Below are 21,561 nucleotides of genomic sequence, written 5' to 3' on the forward strand. Positions count from 1 at the left end.
ATTGCTGGAAGAGTGTGTCATTTTCAATCGCTATCGATTATTGCAGAAACAGTTTGATTTTGTACAGATAGAAAACGGTTGGAGTCGTGAACGTCTGCCCAATTGACCACAATAATTTGACAATACAGCCAATCTGACAATATGAAATTTGGATGACGACGAACCAGCCTTCTCTTAACATAGCTACAATGCATAGACTAAAAATACACTAAAGGAATTCCATAGAGGAATAAATCAGCATAACTTCAGGAATTATTTTGCCTTCTTCTCCTCCTTGGTAAACCCGCCTGGCAAAGATGCTGCCTCACCAATAATAGGTGCAAACCCCTCGCTCTGTAAGATCTCACCATCAATCATCCGTTTCCGCCTACTCCATTCCGTCTGGGTTTCCGTCCAATCGAGGACCTTTGTAGGGGGTGGCGGAGGGTCAGATATCTTTGTGACTAAGTACGCCGTCGACGCTTCTGCAATTCCATACAGAAGGACCCCGACGAATGGGATTTTGAGAATGAAGTAGAAGCCAAAGCCAAAGCCTAGCGACGTGTTAGTAGAGCAGTGACCTTTGTTTAGTACCGCCATTTCGGCGTACCGAACAGAACGCCTTCTCGTGCATGGTACCACGCGTCTCGCTGTTTTGGCGTAAATGGGATCCGCGCAAAGTACGGAATTAACTATGCCACTGAGTAATGCATCTCCTTTATATGATCACAATTGAACGTACCAGCTCTCTCGTCAGACTCCTGCTGCCCCAGTACGCCGCCAGAAAAATCGTAAGCCATTTCTTGGGCACCAACGTTGCGGTGCCGAATACCACAACTGCAGGGACCACTCCGACAGTCTTTCTAAAGCTGTAAAACGAAATTACCTGAAGAACAATCTTGCCGAGGTATGGGATCAATGAGAGGAAGTAAATCGCGACCGACAGGATCGATCGTCTAAAATACCGCGACACAAACTTCGCAGCATTGTTCTGCATCGGAACATATTCCCTATCTCCTGCAGCACCGGTAGAAGGTGCTCTCGCCGCCGACAACATTCGCGCTGAAGACGTCGAGTAGAGTGATAATGGTGCGTAATATCTCGAGGACGGTACTGTATTAACGTTGACTTCTTTAGCCGCCTCTGTGGGCGTCGTTTCGGGCAGAACAGCTTGCATGGGATGCATCCTAAAGTAAACCTGATCTATAAACCTCAAAGATTCCATAAACATCTCGTCCATTTCGGGCCGCAAGTACCGCATTAGACCGATCAACAGTCCGCTCAGGTTGATAACATAGCTCTCAATGAAGTCGATCCTGTTAGCCACCCTCGTCGCACGCTCGCCCCATTCACTGTCACCGCTACTTGAAAAAACCCACACAAAAATACTTATCACGATCTTGACGATCCAGAGCGGTATCGTTATTATAAACTGAATGATCAGTGAAATCGCGATCGCATACGCAGCCTGTTTATAGTACTTGCCCCTCAGCAAGTCCGGATTCTGTAGCGCACGATAGGCACCCAGGAGAGTCAATTGGAAGCCGCGCACAATTGAGAGGATGGAGAATCCGTCTGGTGGTTGCGTTATGAATTCCGGCGACGGCATGGCTGGTCGTGTGTGCTTTGAACTGTGAAGAGATGCGCACGCAATGACGCAAGCTGAGCTTCATAGACTTGGTGCGGCTCAGCCGTCAAATTTGGCAACAGAGGCCAAAACTGAAGCGATGACTTAGACTAGCCCATTAGGCCATTACCCCTAAACTATGACTGGCACAAACTTGCTGCGTATATTTCAGGATCGAAATTTTAGTATCTGCTGTGAACCACAGTTGCCAGCAACGCGAGGGGATGACCAAGCGATGTATACAAAGCGAATCTAGGTTTAGTAGTTACCCGGCTTGAGTCGAGTTCGACAAACGACTCGACACCGCCCAGGACCCCGAAACTACTATCTATTCTATTCCTCAAAGGTTATTACATCATATGGAGCCATCGCAGTTTCCAATATCTGAGTTCGCATCTGCAGACGTTCCGATAGCAGGTGGCCGGCGTGCGCTCGAAGATCATCTCACCGACACCGAGCTAGCACAGCTTATCTCTTTCATGCAGCCCTCGACCGAGCCGGAGAACGATAGCGCGAGTGAGAGTAGTGCAGCTAACGAGGCCGACGACGAGCGCGACGCATCTCGATTAGTTCTCGACGTGTTCCGGAATTCGGCTTCTGGTGGTGATGCTGTTGTAGAAGGTGATGCTGCAAGTGAAAGTGGGCGCAGTGGATACTCCACTAGTATCGTCGATTCTGATGATGACGAAGACGAAATTGATCCTTTCTACAACCTGCGGAAGAATATACATGCCCTGTATATGATTGCTGTTATGGTAGATTTGCGCGCTGAACAGACGTACATGCGGTCGATTGCAAAGGCCGAGGGGTCCGCGCTTGGGATTGCGTGGATTACATTTAAAGATCAGGTGCTGGTGCAATTTGCGCAGGGCTTAGGACTCAAGCTGTTGAAGATACTTCTTGTGCCATGGTTCAGAGGCACGATGAGAAGCGGAGAGAGCACAGGAAGTAGGTTCTTCTACTCTATTCGCCATAAATACGCTATACGCTAACATAGATATAGGCACATTCAGAACAAAGGTGCTGGGCTTTGCCAATTATCTTGGAAAACGACTATCCCTTATTCCCAAGCCGAGATAGGTGCATAGAATCCCGAGATATGTTTTGTATATATGTAATGTAGATATCTGGCGTTTTTCAGGTCCGAATATAATTACTTTTCTCTAATTTTTAACACCCATCGATATCGTACACTTCCGTCAATATCATTAATGCGAGCTATTCCACGCAACGCAGTCCTCAAACTTGACCAACGTGCCCCCATATATATCCAACGCGCTGCCATAAGTCAGATCCACGTTTCCCCCACTCAGCCTACTGACGAGCGCAAGATCGCTTATACCCTTCGCGCCTCCGGCGTACGTGACAGGGATTGGCGACCAGTCAGCCAGCGCGACAACTAAATCTTCGTCAATTCCTCTGCAAAGACCCTCGACATCTGCAGCGTGGACCAAGAACTCCGAACAATATCCAGCCAAAAATTTCAGCGTGTCTATACCGAATTAGTCTCCGTCTTACTCTTAGCACACAACATTAGGCTCACCCTTATTGATCTTGGTGTCGGTCAAAGTCTGCCATTTATTCATCGCAACAATCCACTCGTCTCCTCGCCTGCGACAACTCAAGTCGATCACTACCCTCTCTTTGCCGACTTTGTCCAGCAATTCTTGTAGTCGGGTCACATCCAGCCTAGCGTTCGGGAAGAGATATGACGTGACAATAACCTAGCACGTTAGCATAGAGAAGCAGCAGAGTGGATAAAAATACTATTACATACCTTCTCAGCACCTTTATCTAGCCAAAATAGTGCGTTGTCCGAGGTAATCCCCCCACCAACCTGCAATCCCCCTAAACGTCGCTAAGTTACGCGCTCTCGCTCTCTAGTTCTCCCTCTCGCTACCACCAGCTAAACTCACCCTTCCAAGCATCCAGTGCCTCAATAGCAGCGTCGTCACATCCTGGTCCGAGCTTAATGACATGCGCCCCAGTAATCCCATTCTCTTTGTACAATTCCGCGAAATGCGACGAAGGCTTTGACGCGACGAAGTTGGTTTTCAGTCCCGTGTCCGTGTCCGTGTCCGTGGAGAGGGTTCCACCGACGATTTGCTTGACTTGACCGGCGTGAATGTCAATGCAACCTCGGAATCGTGTCATTTTGCTGCACAGCCCAGTTCTAGACCGGTATGCAATAAGAAGATGAAGAAGATCGAAGTTCCCACAAGTTAGTAAGGGTTTCGTACTGACATCGTATGTTGGTGGAAGGGATGGGCATATAAATATTACCTAATAGTAATTATATGACAGTAACAGCCATATCTGGCTGTATTCTATTGACTGGAATCTATTCCGCGATCTGGTATTCTGTACGAGCCCGCGGCGAGTTGGAGATGGATGTGCAGTTAAAACTAACACGGGGTCTACTTTGTATAATGGCTACGGAGCAGACTGGAGCCTATGTTCCCTTCGAATCCTGCAACCAATTAAATGGGTCACGGATATTGATGAGTTAACTACTTGAGCATTTTATGATTAAATGCCTCTTACCTCTATGTTCCTATAAAATATAACGCAAATACAAACGCAATACATGAGATTCGCCGCTCCTGGGGTCGCACGATGAATCGACCATTTCGTAACCGATATGCACGACGCTAGATATCTGCTCTTTCTCCAAGGCTTGGCATCGCTAAATTTATCTCCGAATCATCTACTAGTTATCTACAAAATCACCACACAGATTGCTCGTCCCGTCTAGCAACGCACAGTCTACTCTCGTGTGGCGAATGACGCGGCGCAACGAATATTTAGGGCAACAAGATAGCGTATCCGGCAACGTACGCGGCCCCCCACGTACTAGTGCGTGTAATTAATGTCCCTTAATTAGCCAGATGGCCCCGCGCTCGACATTTCTGAATGTGGCACGTAATAGAACCGAGTGGAGGCTTAGTGGGAGGACACTACAAGACACAATTGATCTGATCTACTGATATTTGTACTTTGGCAAGAGATATATTCCGTTCCCCTGCTCGGAGCAGTCACAATAAATCCGATGGTTCTGGCGTGGTTAGCGAATTCAACTACGCAGCTGATACATCAGCGGCGCTACCTGGGCAATGGATAGTCCACGCGAAATCGAAACTATTCGCGGGGAGACTTCGGATTACTCACGAGACACATGTTGGAATATGTCACAGGTCGAATTACGCGAGATTTAAATAGTTGGTGTGCAGACTAATCTTTGCTACTTGTATTGGACAGTCCGATTGTTGCGAGAGACATAAGCTGCCTCTCCACTGCCAATCCTGGATGCCATCCTCGCTTGCTGTTAGCTACCCGGCGGTCACATGGATCCAGTACCAGAACCAAAAGTATCCTTAGCAATGCATACATAAATCTATTCATACAAGTACAATACAAAAGGCGAGACGAACTGAGCAAAACAAGCTAATAACCACTTTTCAATCGCCGACAACTGCCCTCCGAGCTGATCGATCCTCCTATCCTGTAAATCTTACACTCACTAATGACGTAAAAGTATAGCGGAAAAATGCGCATCAGTATAGTCAAACAATGCGTAATAGTACATCCAGGAACTTATATCCCGTAGAATAACATAAACGAAAATTATCTTCCGCCATATGTAAACGACTGGCTTTCCAAACGCATCGACAGTTATACTACATGGCCAATTTGGTTCACCCGCCGTCTTCGTTCTCACCTTTGGCTCGCCGGACCAGTACTTTCCATCTGTACCTGACCGTTTGACCGTCGCGTTTATTCAGAATCTGCGCGTAGTCACTGAAGTCTTGCCGTGGGAGAGTCCGCAGGACCATGTCGACCTTAATTCCGTGTTAGTGATGTTTTCAGTATTAATCTTGCGTAGATAGACACACCAATTTGCGATCTTCCTCGAGAGTCCATGTCGAGTTTGGCGCTTTTCGCCGCTTGGGTCTGACCGCGAGCGTGCTCGATTCTTCCTGAGGATCACCATCTGACGCGACCCTGCGCAATCCAGTGCCCTCATATGCGTATGCAGAATGACCGTCGCCAGGGTCAAGCGGCGGCCCGAGATTTTCTTGTGACACAGAATGCTGGATGCTTTGTGACGATCTCTCCTGTCTCGGCGGAGTCCAAGACCGCATAGACGACGAGAACTCACCATAATTCCGGTCATACCCTTGGGGCAGAGCAAATGAATATCCTTGCTGCGGCACGGCGTAGGCAGGGTGCTGCGAATGATGTTGAAATGGCTGGACATGATGCGCAGTCGATGCCTGATATCCAGTCCGCTGCGGCTGGTAATATGATTGTGGAGAATACTGCTGAAATGGAGGCTGTTGATACTGTTGCTGGTACGCGTATGTTTGCTGTGCGGTGGGAAGTCCAGGGGGAGGATGGTGTTGAGGAGGAGGAAGCGGCTGCAATGGAAGTCCACCAGGTGTCTGGGGCGGCTGCGATGGGGGAAGGTTCAGAGGTCCCAATCCTGATTCTTCCTGTGACTCCGAGTTTACATACCTCGGCTGCGAAATAGGTGACGACTCCTTCTGTGGGGCGGCCCGCTGTGATATCGACCGCGGTGAGGTTGCTGGCGACGATTTCGTCACGGACGCAGACGATGCATTGTCTGGCGCAGGCGCGAAAGTCTGGCCGGAGTCGTTGCCTTCGGATTGAGCGGACAAAGTTGACGAATTCAGAATCTGATCAATATTCATCAGCCTCGATAACTCGCGGCAAACTCGAAGTCGGAAAGCGCCGTCGTGTGTTCTACCCAATGTCAGTCGATAATTCAAAGTAGCTAGAAAGTAAAAGAGCACGTACTGGTGGAAACAAAAATCAGACGATCACGGAGGAGTACACGGGGAGTTTGCGTAGCTGCAATCACCCATTCAGACGTGAATAAGAAGAAGATAATGAAGAATTCTAGATATGAATGGTCGTCATGGACAGGAAACAGTGACGGGCAGAGTCAGAAATGGGTCTTTGGGATTGGACTGGTCGAGCCGATAAGTAATTGCAAGCACGGCTTACGCGACGATGGAAGTCAGGAGGCTATATTGTCTCACGTACGCAGCGTATGTAGATAGGGATTGTGATGGAGAGCTGCAGAGTGGATCGCAATGTGTTAGTTTGGCAGGAAATGGAGGGACAAACGGCGGGAATTTGGTCGATGCAGACGAATCAGCGGCGATGAAGTCAGTCAATTCGCTTCGATATCGGGACTACTGTAGAGCACAGGAACGAGTGTGTGTGTAAGCTCTTCAAAGTCGGCGAGAGATGGCGGGTTGGGGAGGTCAGGATCAACCAGCCAGGGACAACAGACGCAGAGAGGAAGAAAGGAAGAAAGGAAAGAGCGGCAGAAGTTAGCAGTAGCGACAGCGACAGACAGTAAGTGAAGTAACAACAGGTACGAATACCATTGTATTCCACTGGCTTGGACAGCCTGGGGAACTGCCGGGCTTTTGAAAATTTCGTGGGCAGGGGTACTCACCACTGAAGTACTCTGAGAATACAGGTAATGCTCGGCTACCACATTTCAACAATCACAGTTAGCGGTAACCACATAAGTATCGTTAACAATTTCACATTCAGAATAAATATCCCAGAGTAGCGCAGGTTATCTGCCAGCTTCGTCAGTTCTTCTGCCGTTGCTTACAGCTTACGGCTTGCGCTGTTCGTTACAGTACAATTCCAGATGTATACGCGGTAACCAGGACAGGCTAAGATTGAATACCGCCGGAAAAGCATATCATCTGTGCGCAAGCCAGTGACGTCATCCCGTTGTCCTATCAACTGGCACAGTTTCCCCTCCACTCGATAGCCGTATAGATAGTCTACCTTCTACATTCTAGTGAATATCTATGCCATGCTATCGTGCGAATGCGAAGCCATTGTGGATACGCGGATGATTGTCGTTTGGATTTGCTCGCTGCTACAGCAGTCTACCCAGCACTCATTTAAAATCGACTTCCTTTGCAACATAGGCAACTCGTCGAGTTAAACTTGCAACTGGCACCAACCTACAGGCAGCTAGAAATTAGCGACCATGGCCGCCACAGGCACAGCAGAGCTCCGTAGTATCTATCGTGTTGCCAGCTTGACATGTCGAACGACCACATTATAAATCTCGATCACGACGCCCTGGCGAATATGTTATCGGAGATTTCATTAGCTACTTCTAACTCCGCCGTCCTGAAACGCCTCCCCGATTGCGCTCGCCTGCTAGCGTTCGAACTCCGGTGATGAGAGACCGAGAGTGGCAGACTCTTGACATGACGTCTATAACTCGCTACTAGGTTCGCAAGGGTAAGTCTATCTACCTTTTTCTTTGCCGTAATTTCTGCATTTTGAATTACGTGGCCATAGCTTGCGCCAGACCGCATGCCCAGCATGCTTGATGCATTCTATTGGTATTTTTCCAAGTGGTCCCGTTAGAGTTCTACCACGAACTCAAGGACTCCCCGTCATGACCGTGCTAGTCCCATATGACTTAGACTCAGACGGCGGTCGGCGTTCACTTGTACGCAATCGTCTACACGTCCTGTAGCATTCATCATTGATTATCACTTAACTCAGAATGACACACACATCCCATCTAGTACAATACTGACAGCGAGCTTGTGTCGAAAGCCCAAATAGAAATAGGGCCAGGTGGCTATCGAATGCGACAAGAGATCCAGACCACTGAACCGCGCTTCGCGTTAGATAATACTGGCCTATAGTGAAAGAATTCGCTTTAATTTATGGCCTGCCGTCGGAGATCATTATCTAGCGCTTCGCGTGCTGATGGTGTGACTGCCACGCTCCACATGATTGTTAACGTACGATTGGGGCCCATATTCAGTTCATCGGAGCAGTCCGGTACATATAATATGGCTACATGACATGAAAAATTGACAATGAAAAGGGACCGAAAGTTTCATCGAGGTGCCGCAAAAAATCCAGACTTGACTCCGGAAAGCACGAGCTTTGCCGTTTCAGGTGCACCAAATAGCTAGCGCTGCTTGGCGCCTTAAACCGTTCCCGTTGCTTTTGAATTCGTCCTATCTGCACCACACTCTCTAGCCATGTCTGGACATTTACTGGCGTAATGCAATCTAGAGAGGGAGAAATACTGGATGTTCGCGTTAACATTGTTCCACGTGCGCGATACGCTCAGGCAAAGACACGTCGTCATCAGACTACGTCCGCCGCCGCCGCTCACGACGCGAAAAGTTTGTAATAGCAGGTCCACCAGAGAAACGACCCATTACAAAGACGTGAGGTGAACATTCTCGGGGCGATATCATGTAATGGTTCTCAAGATAAGCCACGTTGAATGAGGAGCTCGAATCCACAAGGCTTGATCGATAGTTTTGCTTATCTTCGCGCCAACTTGCTTTTTGCAACTTGCTTTTTGATAGAAGTTCGACATATTAAGTATTGCAAAATAATATTAACTAATAAAACATGACATTCCGCCAACTCTATATAAAATGCTCAGGTAAGTAGTTGAGAACTTTGAACGTACGATGGCATGCCAATTGCTCAGTAGATGAGAGATGTGTGCACACGAAAATTCTGACACCCATTCACTCATGGCAAAGTACGCGTCTCGAATGGTTTGGCAGTATAAGTTTACTTTGCGTACACTAACATATCGCGCAGCTGATCATTTACGGTTGAATAATTCTTGGTATATACGCTGATATGGTTTCGTCGTGGGCATTAGTACTAAACCCTTGTAATAACCATCACCGCCAACCATGATCACTGAGCAACCGCTTGACAAAGCCCGATCAGTTATCGTCCGACGATCGCAGTGAGTGATGTTAAGTATAGGACATCGTTATTCGTTAATGTCGTTAAGCCGATCTGACCCCATTAAACATCCAAAAAGGTCCAAAAATAATTCAATACAAATCCCAACGCCGTCCCTAACTGCATTTACACTTCCCGCGACATCCTCACTTGCCCATCGGCAGGACCTGCCTCCTCATTATTAACCGACCCTGCGTCCGACGATAATCCATCAAACATCATATCCTCCTCACTCAACTGATCCGGTGTTTTTATCTTCGTGCTTAAATATGCCGCCACGATGGCGCCGAGTCCAGATAGCCTGAAGATCCAAACTATGCTATTATCATCTTCCTCGCCACGCGGTTTCGCGAGAAATTTGAAAATTACGCTACTAGCCAGGGAACTAAACACCTTTTGGTACCGTCAGTATAGAGTACGATGTACAGGAAGGTGTACGATACGTACCTGCGGTAATGACACAAAAACGTTGTGAACGCCCATGATGATGCCGGCTTCGTGTTCGAACCGCTCAAAGTTCGGATGTCGCGCGTTCGTTTTTATCCGCGCAATGTCCTCTGCGATTAACGCGAACGGTGCCCACAGAGCGTGAGCCCAAGGGATACCGAGCACAGCAATCATGACCGTCGCTTGCCTGCCCGTGTGAATGAAGAACGTGGATAACATCGCCAATGCGAAGACGATGTGCGAGAGCATCCATGAACGAGGTAAGGTCAGCCATTTGATCCGGAAAGGTGATGGCTTCGTGAGATCTGGGTCGGAGTAGGCAGGAGCAATTACGAATGGCAGTATTAAGTTTGCGACCAGAGATGTAAGAGAGTAGAACAGAAGTGACCAGCTCGCATACCGGGTTGCTTCTTCCCACAGTTTGTCAATCTCGTCGCTCGTGAGTTGTGGGGATGAGGACTCGCGCGCGTGGATAACTTCTTGATAATACATCTCGCCGACATAAGTCGTCGTGTAAAAGAGCCTGCGGATTTATGAGACACAAACTTGACGACACACAGTGCAGCTTACATTGGAAAGTATCCTGTGAGCAAGTTAGCATAAGGATCTCAGCAAATACGATAATAAAAAGTCATACCTGTCCAAGCAAAGAACTCGGTATTACAGATCAATCGCACCTGTGGACTAAGTCGTGAGATTCCACGTACTGTATGTCTGAAGAAATCCGGAATCGACCGCCGTTTGACCCGTTGTTCTCTAAGATGGCTTCGTGCCAATTAGTAATTAATCATCAAAAATCGCACAAATCCTTACACGTCAAACCGCGGATCCTTTTCTTTGATGTACTTGCATGCGAAACCGACTGAGATGAGCAAGGCCAACGACGCAAACACGGCAAGACATTTGAACTGTGTGTCTCCAAGAAACGGAAATATCTTGGGCAAGTTCATTGTCCCGAGAATAAACCCAATGATATTTCCAACACCTGTCAAAACTGCTGCCCATGCATTCGCTACTTGTTGTTGGTGGATCGGAACATTGTCGACTATAAAGGCTCGGGCACTCGCTTGCACTGTCGATCCTAGTCAACTTCGGTGAACAAATACAATAAATAAAACGCCCAGACTCACCCGTTCCTACAGAAAAGTCGAGAACGTAGACCATAATAATGGCCAACAGCTGGGTCGCGCCCATAATAACGCTGGTGAAGCTGGCGAGTAATCCAGCCACGATATCTTTTGACCAGCTCAGCATGAACAAGCTCAACGTAGTGAATGCCGCACCACCGACCATGAACGGTCTTCGTCTGCCAAATGGCGACATGGAGGAGTCACTGAGCATGCCGACCACTGGTTGAACAAGTACCCCCGACAGCGGTCCCGCAATCCAAACTAGACTCATAAGGGTCTTTGACATCCCAAGCGAAAGCAAAAACGGCTAAGACAATATCAGCGTCTGCATTCATAGCACACTGGATGATTGGGAATAAACGTACAGTGCCATTAGAGAACTCAGTAGACCACGATATCTGCAACCCTCCGATCGCTAACGTGAGCAAGAAGATATATGCACTCGACCTTGTCGGATTGCCAAAATTCTCATCAAGATACGTTTCCCCCTCTGTCCGTGACGCTAATATCTCATCTTCAATGGGATCTTCTGGTACCGGAGACGATGTGCCAGACCCGACAAGCGACTGATTGGCAGGCGTCGGGTGCCAGCTCCTGTTCTCTTCGCCTTTCATCTCGTGGACCAATGCCTCCCGTTCAAGTTCTTCGCGTGCCATTTTCTATGTCTAGCAATATGTATGTGTGTAACTGAAAACTACTTTAACCAAAACTGATAATTGTGTTACGATCGTATTGATTGATCCCAAGTTTACCGCTAATATGGACGATCGTCACATGGCGTACGCGACTGATGACCCCACAGAAAATTGAGTTTCGCCATTTTCTCATCGCAGACGTCATAAGCTTCGTCAACTGCCGGGTAACACCATCGAAAAGTTCACTGCAATTGACGCTTATATTTCCACGATACCCTTTGATAGGAGTCAGCAAGTGAGGGTAATCATGCCACGATAGATAGGCGAACCAATTCGTTCGATCTGTCGCTAATAAACTAGTCCAACCGTACTATGTTTCGTATTACAACTAGTACCCATTGACACCGCGTCGACCGCACGCAGGCAGGAGCCCATATAGCAGTATTGACACTACGTGCCAGTTTGCTACAGTTAGCCGATCCCAATTAACTTCCTCGGCTCGCGACGGTCAATATGTTATCCTCAATAGCGCCGACGCTGCTAAGCTTCTTTAGTACGCTTCGAGATCTTGATGAGAAAGAGGAACCCTAATTGTTATATGTAGGTAAGAGAGACAACGACGCGGACTTCTCGGGTAGTCCTGAAGGTATTGAGCCTTCGTTTGATCAGGTCTTGACCATAAACGGAATCGAACTAATACATGATCGATAGACGACGAATTGAATGATCCAACTCAAGAGGAATTGTACTCCTCATGGGCACTCTTCATATTGATTGTATTGCTAGTTGGATCGTTATGGACAAGTTACTATCTGCAAGTGCGCAAGATTCAGGCAGTTCATGAGACAGTAGTGTCAATCTTTGCCGGTAAGCGCGCAGCCCGTTATGTTCGCGTGTGAGGGTGTATTCACGGTATATAGGAATGATTGTGGGCTTAATTATTCGGATATCCCCGGGGAATTATATCCAGGATGCGGTATCGTTCAAGTCGTCGTATTTCTTCAATATGCTACTCCCGCCAATTATCTTGAATTGCGGGTATGAGTTACATCTCGTACGGTATTCCAATTTAGCATTTTCGCAGTTTTATTGTATCTAATATTGAATAGGCAAATTTCTCGAGGAATATTGGCACTATATTGACATTTGCCTTCGGTGGAACATTTGTTTCATCGGTCGTGTTAGGGTTCGTTCAAGATCGCATAGCCTCATGATACCTCGCTCACAAAATCGAATAGGTGTATACTCTATGTATGGGCATATTTGGGTCTAGAAGGTCTCAAGGTTCCATTTGTCATGGCACTCGGCGTGGGCGCGACACTGTCGGCCACAGATCCAGTGACAATTCTGTCAATTTTTAATACCTACAAAGTCGACCCCAAGCTTTACACAATTATCTTCGGTGAAAGCATACTTAATGACGCTGTCTCTATCGTCATGTTCGAGTACGTACTTCTATTAAAGTCAGAATGTCAATGTGGTCGCTCATAATCAACGATAGAACTACACAGAAATTTCATGGCGAACCAGTTGGATTCAGCAGTTTATTCAAGGGCGTCGGAATTTTCATCATGACTTTCACAATCTCTCTTCTCATTGGTGCTATCGTCGGCGTCATGACGGCCATTATATTACGGCATTCCCAAATCAGGGATTTCCCGTCAATAGAAACTTGCCTTATCATGCTCTTTGCTTATGCGTCATATTTTTTTTCAAATGGATGCCATATGTCTGGTATGAATCAGTTCGTGCGGTAGAAATGCTAACAACTAATTGTACGGTTTTCAGGCATCGTCTCGCTCCTGTTTTGCGGTGTAACGTTAAAACATTACGCGTTTTTTAGTATGTCGAAGCAGACACAGGTATCTGTCAAATATATTTTCCAGACACTTGCCCAACTATCGGAAAATTTTATTTTCATATACCTCGGATTGTCACTTTTTACAGAGGTTGAACTGGTATACAAACCAGTTCTGATTGTTGTCACAATGGTTCGTGCAACACTGTTTCTATTATTCTTTTATTGAGAATCCTAACGCGGCAAGTAGTTCGGAATTTGCGTGTCTCGCTGGGCAGCGGTCTTCCCCCTGTCCCGAATCATCAACTTCGTCCACCGCGCCCGTGCTCGCGCATTAGGTAACCCCTATCCAGACGAGCTCCCTCAGCAATATCAAATCATGCTCTTCTGGGCAGGTCTCCGCGGCGCAGTCGGCGTAGCACTAGCAGCCGGTCTCGAAGGAGACAACGCAAACGCTCTACGCGCCACTATTCTCGTTGTGGTCGTGCTGACAGTTATTGTGTTTGGAGGTACAACTTCTCGTATGTTGGAGATCCTCGGCATCGCGATGGGTGTCGCTACTGATGAGGACGACGATGAAGTGGAGTTTTGGGGAATGCCGGTAGAACAAGGGCAAGGATCACAGACCGGACAATCGTGATGTTATTATTTAGATCGGGTGGAAGGTACAGTTCATTAATTGGTTTGGGTTATGTATTTGGTTAGTTAATAAAATCAATATTTGACGGAAGGCAAGGTACTGGCTGTGACACATCTCAAAAATAAGATTTCGCGGCACGTGACTTGGATGACCCCTGAAAATAATGTAGCAAAATTACTTTCCAACTTTTTGGACAGCTTCAGTGAGCGTCTTCATGGATCACTTAAGACAAATAAGGACTTCCATTAGGTAAAATCACGACGAGATTGAGGACAGAAAAATGGAATCAGCAGCGGATGTAATGAACCGGCTGCGCTTGTTAAAGGAAAAGAAAGCTGCAGCGTCGGCGAGTTCAAAATCTGTCAACGGCGTAAAGCGGAAGGCAAGCGAGTCTGCGAATGAAGTTATGGAGAAGTTACGCAGAATGAAGGAATTGAAGAATGGTAAGGCTGCTGTTAGTGTCAAGAAAGATGAGGATGGGTTTAGGATTGTTGATCCTGAGGAGGACGATGACGATGGCGATTACTATGACGATGACGCTGACGATGACGATGATGATGATGCGGAGGAGCAGCTTGATGATGACGACGACTGGGATAGAGGGGATGACCCAGGTTATGAAGATCAAGATGAGGGCGAGGAGGATGAGTTTACTGGCTTTGATGACGACCTTGCAAAAGCGGAAGAAAAAAAGCCCGCACGGGATTACGATGACGACGGTCCAGTTGTCATTCGATTTGATGGATCAAAGACAGAGAGAATGATTAAAGCTCCTACTCCAAGAGATCGTCGAAATTTTATGGTAGCTATAGATTTGTATGTTCTCGATTCTACGTTTCCGTGCTAATTGCGTGCTTCAGTCTCAGTCGGCTCCAAGACCGGAAACCGTCCTCGAGAAGCAAGCCGCCAAATATAAATCCAAGCAAAAACCAGAAGAAGTTGACGATGAACGGATGAATCTGAAACATGACGTTGAGCTGCAGCGGTTAATCACGGAATCGCATATCCTGTCAGAAGCGTCACGGAAAGGCGGCGCGATATCGTTGTCAGACGTGTCGTTCGATCCCATCGGTAAGGCGCGGATAAAAACAATGGAGGCTCGAATAGACAGTTTAGCGTTGCGAAGTGGCGGTAAGGTGAAATCATCCAAGAAGGATTATTATTCTATAGATCCCCAGACATTGTTAGGATCTCAAAGAGAGAAATTCAACAAGGAGAAAATGCCAATGCGAATGAGAAAGGGGATGCTGCAGAAAAAGATCGAACGCAAAGAGAAATACGAGAAAAATGCTAGGGAGGCTGGTATCGTTCTGCCAAAAGCCCCAAGGAGACAGAAGAAATCTAAGGATATGCGCGATAGAGGACTGAAGATCCAAAGTGTAGGCAGATTCACCCCGTCTGGATTAAAACTGAGTAAGAGCGAGATTGCACGACAAGGCAGGCATTAGTAGCTTCGAGGTGTGATTTATGTCAGACAACTGTATTATAGACTGTAGTAGATAATTCATAAATTTATATTACTATTAAATTTTCGGGCACTATTGAAGGACATAAATCAAGCACTGAACGACACTAGATAAAAGCAACAATACCGTCCTTTGCATAAAGATTCATAAATGCTCACCAACGATGCTCAAGAAGCCGTCAGATCCGTTGACGCGTTCCAATTCAAAGACGTATAAACATGAGTCACTCAGAAATACCATTGAATAATGAAACAAAACAGAACCGATTAAGTACTTCTTCGTTATCAACTAGTCGTCGCCTTAGTGACCCTATACAGATTTACGACACTGGATTACTCGTCGTCTTCGTGACCCTAGACATATTTATTAGACTTCATGACAGCAGCGATGAACCCATGGTGGTCTTACGTGTTCAAACAGATAGTTAGCAGCGATCTCTTCGTTCTTGTCGCAAGCAAAATAAGCTTGTATAACAACCTGCCTGTGGAATCCCAAACTGCAGAGTCGGTCAATTGCAGCAGATTCTTCCGGCGTAACCTCAATCTGATAACCTCGGCCAGGTTCATCTTCGGCCCCCTCGGTCAATAGTCGAACGAACTCTTCGGGGTTTGATTGTATGAGCTTCCAGATATCAGCATATTGGCGATCCAATGACATTGTAGACACGGAAACTTACAGCAGCGAGCTGGGGGTTAGACTGAGCAACTTGCTGAAGAATTGGTTCGAGGAACTGAGGTTGCTGACGAATCAGATCCCGTAATTGCTGGAATTGAGCGCTATTCCGTAAGAAGTCCAAGTTGGCACTTGGTGCAGCCTGCTCAGTGGGAGATGGTCGCTGCTGGGTGGCTTGAGCAGCAGCCTCAAACAAATTGGCGGGAGCGACAGGCGCACCGGCAGAAGCAGGAACCGCATCTGGAGCAGCAGCTGGAGGAGGGGATGTAGCGGCAGGCTGCGGAGCAGACTGAGGAACTTCTGGCACCAAGTGCTCTGGAATACCCTTGCAGATACGTTAATTAGCCGTACTTACAAATTAAGATTTATTGTCACAAAAGTACATACTGTCAATAGGTATTCAACTGCACGATCTGGATTGTTGAACGCGGCACGCATCGCCTTCTCGACTTCTTCCCGTTCGTAGCCCATCTCAATCATATTATCAATAGCAGCTTGACGAGCAGAACCAGTTGCTAAAGACATGTCAGCTACATCGTCGTACGCGGGCAGTGAAAACTGATACTTACAGAATGCTGACGGATCATTGAAACCAGATGAGCCCGGAGCGGAGGACGCTGGGGTAGGTGTCGGAACCACAGGCGTCTCAGATGGTACGGCAGTCGCAGGAGGAGCTGGGGTCGATGGCACAGGTGCAGCAGGAGTTGAGACGGGAGCCGGCACAGGTGTGGCAGGTACTGCAGACGTAGATCCCTCAGCAGCTGGCGCAGCAGTAGCTGACTTCTTCTAAAGAAGATGATTGTAAATATACACGAAGAACTCCTGTAGCTTTCCAATAATCTCGTACCTTTGAAACCATGCAGACAATAAAATCAGTCTCCTTGATATTGTACGACTCGACTGTCCTGTCATCTACCAGAGTTTTGCCTACCACGCCGTTAGACTCGATATATTAACGCAAGAAGAGATAGCAGGTCCAAATCTCGTTACCGACCAGAATAGATCAACATCTGTTGAGTAGAATCCCAACCCTTGTCAGCCTGAATAAGTTCCTTGACCTTCGAGATCTAATAGTCACACACGTTAGCATGCTATAAGCCGAATCAGACACAGTGTGGCAGGGAATGCTCGATATTGTCATCCGTATAGTATTAAGCGGATTCATATATCTGCCTCTTCGAATCATGATCTACATGATCAAGCAGTTTGTAGACATTCACTGACCTCACCCAGACAGGCATGCAATAAGAAATAGATAAACTTACCGTGTCGGAAGGATCGACCTCGACGGTCCATTTCTGTCGCTTTATATCTCTAAGTGTTAACTGCATCTTTACTTATATCCCTCGTAGGATGATATTCCAAGTTATATTGTAGGTAGGAAATCTCGATAAGCCTTTACTTATAATCTCTGGAGTGCTGAGCTAAAACTCAAACTAGATTGTAGGTGACGTTGATAGTCTGTATGAGTCGCTGAGAAGTGGTCCCTGGTTCACTATGACGGTTGGCTCTCAATTGCTCCCCGCATTTTTTCTCTTCGGTTCCACCTGAAATGCGTACTGTTTGTGCAGTTATGCCAATATTTATGATCAACTGCTAAGGTGCAAATTGTCCTCGCAGGTATGTCTATGTCCAGCAAGCTCACGAAACAGTGTGCTCAATTGTGTTGTATATGTGTATTCAGAGACCATACTGCATTATATTGCCCGGGAATTAAACGTACCGACGAATATTGATTACTGGAGTGTCCTCTGTCCGTTTTGTCATATGGGTCTGAGTACGTTTTATACAAGGAGCGGCAATGCACAGGAATGGTAGACTAGTTGGACGCTGCTTTCCGTGATGATTATATTAGCATTGATGATGGATTGCGGGTGCCGCGCGCTATAAAGAGGCAAGTTGCAAGCGGTTGATACAATTCTACTGGACAGCTACTGGACCAGACCAGTATTAATGCATGCAGAACTATCAGATACAGTATCTTCTGCGGTATAGAAGTCTCGCCGTCATGTGTCTACCGATTGAGGAATAATAATCTATGATGAGCATTTTCGGAATAAATAGGAGTCAGTCACATTGCGCCGAAGTTCAGTAGAGCAGATCTCACACGGTGGTGTCTGCTGTAATGAATTTTAAATGCACCACATATTCTCTATTTTTAAATCGGATTTAGTGTCCTTACATGTTATACATGATATCGTAGGCTGAATAGACATTGCATTGGTCCACAAATACCATCTAACGCAGTGCTGCTACGCCGTTTCATACGCTGGAAATTGCAAGCCGCAGTTCCACTCACAATTTCATTTCTTCACAGCGGCACAGAATATTAGACCGTCTGATCTACTAGGCGTAACCAATATTGACCGATTTATATTAGCATATAGTATTTATACATATTCGGCAATAGAGCCAATAAATAGTCCGGGAAATAGATTTTTCCGGAGCGTTGGTCGTGTCTCATCTCCATCAATATCTGCTTCTGCAACCATGACATACGACGACACCAGCAGCAGCGAAGGAAAACCACTCGTGAAAAAAGAGAAGGAGGAGCTTGTCGAAGATGAGTACACGTCTGTAAGCGGAACTACAGGTTCTATATCGTCGCCCAGCACGGACTCTCGTTCTGAGACCGCGAACGGCGGATTACTTACATTTGTCGACAATCGAGCGACGGAGTCTGATGTAGAGAAACAGCACACAATTACGACAACTACGGTTACGACTACGACGACTACCGTGCAGAAGACTACGCGGATGAAAAGACCTGATGGTGGTTATACGCCGAAGCTCTTCCTTGAGTTGCCTTCCAGGACAGACGAGGCGAGAAAGGCGTTCGAGGAATTGAGCGAGTGCACGTACAGCAACAAGGGTCTTGGCGATTCCGGACAGGATGAAGTTATGACCTGTGACTGCAAGGAAAATTGGGGTGCGTAACGCATTTCGGTGATAGATTCGGTGTGCAAGAGCTAACTCGTTGTGACAATCTGCAGACGGCGAAAAGAACTTGGCGTGCGACGAATTATCGGACTGCATTAATCGAATGACGTCCATGGAATGTGTAGATGGCGAATGCAATTGCGGCGACGGCTGTCGGAATCAGCGGTTTCAGCGACAAGAGTATGCGCTGGTAGATGTGATTCAGACCGACATGAAAGGGTACGGCATTCGAGCAGTAGCAAACATCCCACAAGGCACATTCATATACGAATATATCGGCGAGGTTATCGACGAGCTGCGTTTTCGAAGACGTATGCAGCAATATGATGAAGATGGCATCAAGCATTTCTATTTCATGATGTTGCAGAAGGGAGAATTTGTCGATGCAACGCAAAAGGGCTGCCTGGCTCGGTTTTGCAATCACTCTTGTAATCCGAACTGCTACGTCGATAAGTGGGCTGTTAAGGACAAGCTCCGAATGGGCATCTTTGCGAAACGAGATATTCTCGCCGGGGAAGAAATCACATTCGATTACAACGTCGACAGATACGGTGCCCAGGCTCAACCTTGCTACTGTGGGGAACCGAACTGTATTGGATTTATTGGTGGCAAGACGCAAACAGAAGCAGCGGCAAAGTTATCTCAGGTGTTTGTTGACGCTCTTGGTATTAGTGACGATGAAGACTGGGCTACAGCTACTTCAAAACGAAAGCGCAAGGTCAAACCGACCGACGACGAGGAATATGTCTCAACGTTGCCAACGCGCCCCGTTTCAGAAGCAAGCGTTTCCAAGATTATGAGTGGATTACTACAGTGCAAGGAGAAATGGCTGGCGAGCAAATTACTCAAGCGGATTCACACGAGCGACGACCAGGGTGTGCAGCGACGTGTTATGCGGATGCACGGCTACCAGATTCTTGGGTCTCTTTTGCGAGAATGGAAAGCCGAGGACGACATCGTCATCTTGGTTTTGGAGATTCTATCAAAATGGCCAAGAATGACTCGTAATAAGATATCGAGTTCCAAAATTGAAGTCACCGTCTCTACATTTGCAAATGAGAGCGAAAGTGAGCGGATAACAGAGCTGGCAAAAGGATTGGAGTCTGAATGGCAAAGTCTCGAGATGGCGTATAGAATACCTCGCCGAGAACGACCGATAAAAAGCGAAAAGGACAAAGATAAAAAGGATGATTCTGTCACTAATTCGCCCGAGCCAGACGCAAAGAGTTCAAAGACAGATTCGCCATTACCGATGGGTCCACCCACAGGTCCTCGTCAACCCAGTAAAGCTCCTTTTCGACCACCACAACGAGGGAGCTTCTATCGTCCTGTTGAGCGCAGTAATTCGACTGGGAATGCTTCAAAACCATTGCCGTGGGGATGGTCTAGTGCAGAGGACTCGAATGGTCGGACGTACTACTACAACAGAGCAGAGAATCGGACACAATGGGAGTTTCCAGAAGGAGACTTCCTTCCCCCACCGCCGCCTCCTCCCCCGCCACCTGTTGCTAGTACACCAGCCCCAGAGAAGCTGGACTTACAGAAGATTATTGACGAAGCCAACAAGAAACTCGCCGAGCGTGCCAAAGAAGATGAGTCGAAGTCTGAACAAACAGAAGTCAAGAAGGAGAGTTCGAACGGTGGTCCTCGAAAGCACAAGTCGAAAGATGAGAAGAACAAAGACGAGAACAAGCAGAGTAATGGTGAAGTAACTTTGGAAATGAAGCTTACGAAGACGGTACGTCGGGAGTTATGAAGAGTAGCTGTGACGCAGGTCCTAACTGGTATTTAGTTTGCTAAGTATGTTCCTAATGTCGTGGCTCGGTACGAGAAAGAAGTTAGTCATGATGATGTCAAGAAGTATTCCAAGGAGGTAAGTGGGCTCTTGTATGCTGCTGACCCGCAATTATTAACTATCTCTATTGCAGATCACAAAAATTCTTGTTGAAAAAGAACTGCGTCCAGGTCATGTTGTCAAGAACGCGTCGGAGCTGAGCGACGATAAAAAGAAGAAAATTAAATCATTCATTACAACCTATATGGATAAATTAATTGCGAAGCGGAAACAGAAGACGGAGGCGAAGAAATCCGAAGTAAGTAAGCTGTCAAATCAGTCATAGTTGGTCTGGAAGGAACGAGCTAGATTCGTGAACAGTGACTATGACGACGTACGAGAATAGACTGACATATGTGGACACGGTAAATAATCCCATTCGCATTTTTTGGAGTGTATAAAAGTATGTATGATGTATTTAGGCATGGAGAGCATGGTGCGCATGTTCCGGATCTGTAATATACGCTATTAATTTATAAATACTGCAAGTATATCTATCTGCGGATTGGAATTTAGCGCACGTAAATTTGCACAGTACATAGATTGTATATCTATGTAGATGAATCCGCTTCTTCTACTAACCTCAACAGGACACA

At 46.8% G+C, this 21,561-nt stretch overlaps 9 protein-coding genes across 9 annotated transcripts; 4 read left to right on the top strand and 5 right to left on the bottom strand.

Moving 5' to 3' along the window:
* Nucleotides 1–8: 8 nt before the first annotated feature.
* Nucleotides 9–1,802, bottom strand: POJ06DRAFT_244829 (uncharacterized protein). The gene is made up of 3 exons (XM_056186557.1): nt 722–1,802; nt 590–671; nt 9–533 (listed from the first exon to the last, which is right to left on the bottom strand). Exons 1-3 carry the CDS (start codon nt 1,586–1,588, stop codon nt 253–255), a joined length of 1,230 nt encoding a protein of 409 aa, XP_056045950.1. The 5' UTR covers nt 1,589–1,802; the 3' UTR covers nt 9–252.
* POJ06DRAFT_244834 (uncharacterized protein) lies at nt 1,803–2,756 on the top strand. The gene is made up of 2 exons (XM_056186558.1): nt 1,803–2,554; nt 2,610–2,756. Exons 1-2 carry the CDS (start codon nt 1,966–1,968, stop codon nt 2,684–2,686), a joined length of 666 nt encoding a protein of 221 aa, XP_056045951.1. The 5' UTR covers nt 1,803–1,965; the 3' UTR covers nt 2,687–2,756.
* A 58-nt stretch (nt 2,757–2,814) lies between these two features.
* On the bottom strand, nt 2,815–3,760 carry POJ06DRAFT_235471 (uncharacterized protein; the record flags this gene model as incomplete). Its single annotated transcript, XM_056185833.1, has 4 exons — nt 2,815–3,098; nt 3,150–3,330; nt 3,384–3,454; nt 3,523–3,760. The coding sequence occupies 4 exons, from the start codon at nt 3,758–3,760 to the stop codon at nt 2,815–2,817; spliced, it is 774 nt and encodes a 257-aa protein (XP_056045952.1).
* Nucleotides 3,761–4,951: 1,191 nt separating this feature from the next.
* Nucleotides 4,952–6,506, bottom strand: POJ06DRAFT_50621 (uncharacterized protein). The gene is made up of 3 exons (XM_056191133.1): nt 6,425–6,506; nt 5,500–6,370; nt 4,952–5,445 (listed from the first exon to the last, which is right to left on the bottom strand). The coding sequence occupies exons 2-3, from the start codon at nt 6,316–6,318 to the stop codon at nt 5,302–5,304; spliced, it is 963 nt and encodes a 320-aa protein (XP_056045953.1). The 5' UTR covers nt 6,319–6,370; nt 6,425–6,506; the 3' UTR covers nt 4,952–5,301.
* Nucleotides 6,507–9,061: 2,555 nt separating this feature from the next.
* POJ06DRAFT_244843 (major facilitator superfamily domain-containing protein) lies at nt 9,062–11,727 on the bottom strand. The gene is made up of 7 exons (XM_056186559.1): nt 11,346–11,727; nt 10,981–11,287; nt 10,664–10,922; nt 10,488–10,615; nt 10,421–10,433; nt 9,851–10,373; nt 9,062–9,796 (listed from the first exon to the last, which is right to left on the bottom strand). The coding sequence occupies exons 1-7, from the start codon at nt 11,634–11,636 to the stop codon at nt 9,530–9,532; spliced, it is 1,788 nt and encodes a 595-aa protein (XP_056045954.1). The 5' UTR covers nt 11,637–11,727; the 3' UTR covers nt 9,062–9,529.
* A 252-nt stretch (nt 11,728–11,979) lies between these two features.
* Nucleotides 11,980–14,148, top strand: POJ06DRAFT_244850 (Cation/H+ exchanger). Its single transcript, XM_056186560.1, has 9 exons — nt 11,980–12,168; nt 12,220–12,261; nt 12,327–12,482; nt 12,536–12,669; nt 12,725–12,801; nt 12,854–13,060; nt 13,117–13,349; nt 13,404–13,606; nt 13,664–14,148. Exons 1-9 carry the CDS (start codon nt 12,129–12,131, stop codon nt 14,051–14,053), a joined length of 1,482 nt encoding a protein of 493 aa, XP_056045955.1. The 5' UTR covers nt 11,980–12,128; the 3' UTR covers nt 14,054–14,148.
* Nucleotides 14,149–14,258: 110 nt separating this feature from the next.
* On the top strand, nt 14,259–15,550 carry POJ06DRAFT_244853 (uncharacterized protein). Its single transcript, XM_056186561.1, has 2 exons — nt 14,259–14,855; nt 14,914–15,550. Exons 1-2 carry the CDS (start codon nt 14,334–14,336, stop codon nt 15,499–15,501), a joined length of 1,110 nt encoding a protein of 369 aa, XP_056045956.1. The 5' UTR covers nt 14,259–14,333; the 3' UTR covers nt 15,502–15,550.
* Nucleotides 15,551–17,726, bottom strand: POJ06DRAFT_244855 (XPC-binding domain-containing protein). The gene is made up of 8 exons (XM_056186562.1): nt 17,457–17,726; nt 17,186–17,258; nt 17,039–17,118; nt 16,761–16,977; nt 16,579–16,706; nt 16,196–16,516; nt 15,928–16,140; nt 15,551–15,872 (listed from the first exon to the last, which is right to left on the bottom strand). Exons 1-8 carry the CDS (start codon nt 17,520–17,522, stop codon nt 15,852–15,854), a joined length of 1,119 nt encoding a protein of 372 aa, XP_056045957.1. The 5' UTR covers nt 17,523–17,726; the 3' UTR covers nt 15,551–15,851.
* Nucleotides 17,727–18,446: 720 nt separating this feature from the next.
* POJ06DRAFT_218460 (uncharacterized protein) lies at nt 18,447–21,493 on the top strand. The gene is made up of 4 exons (XM_056185573.1): nt 18,447–19,120; nt 19,185–20,869; nt 20,924–21,004; nt 21,060–21,493. Exons 1-4 carry the CDS (start codon nt 18,682–18,684, stop codon nt 21,249–21,251), a joined length of 2,397 nt encoding a protein of 798 aa, XP_056045958.1. The 5' UTR covers nt 18,447–18,681; the 3' UTR covers nt 21,252–21,493.
* The last annotated feature ends 68 nt before the right edge of the window (nt 21,494–21,561 follow it).

Source organism: Lipomyces tetrasporus, assembly GCF_029532465.1.
Source record: "Lipomyces tetrasporus strain NRRL Y-64009 chromosome Unknown POJ06scaffold_2, whole genome shotgun sequence".
NCBI classification, from domain to species: Eukaryota; Fungi; Ascomycota; class Lipomycetes; order Lipomycetales; family Lipomycetaceae; genus Lipomyces; species Lipomyces tetrasporus.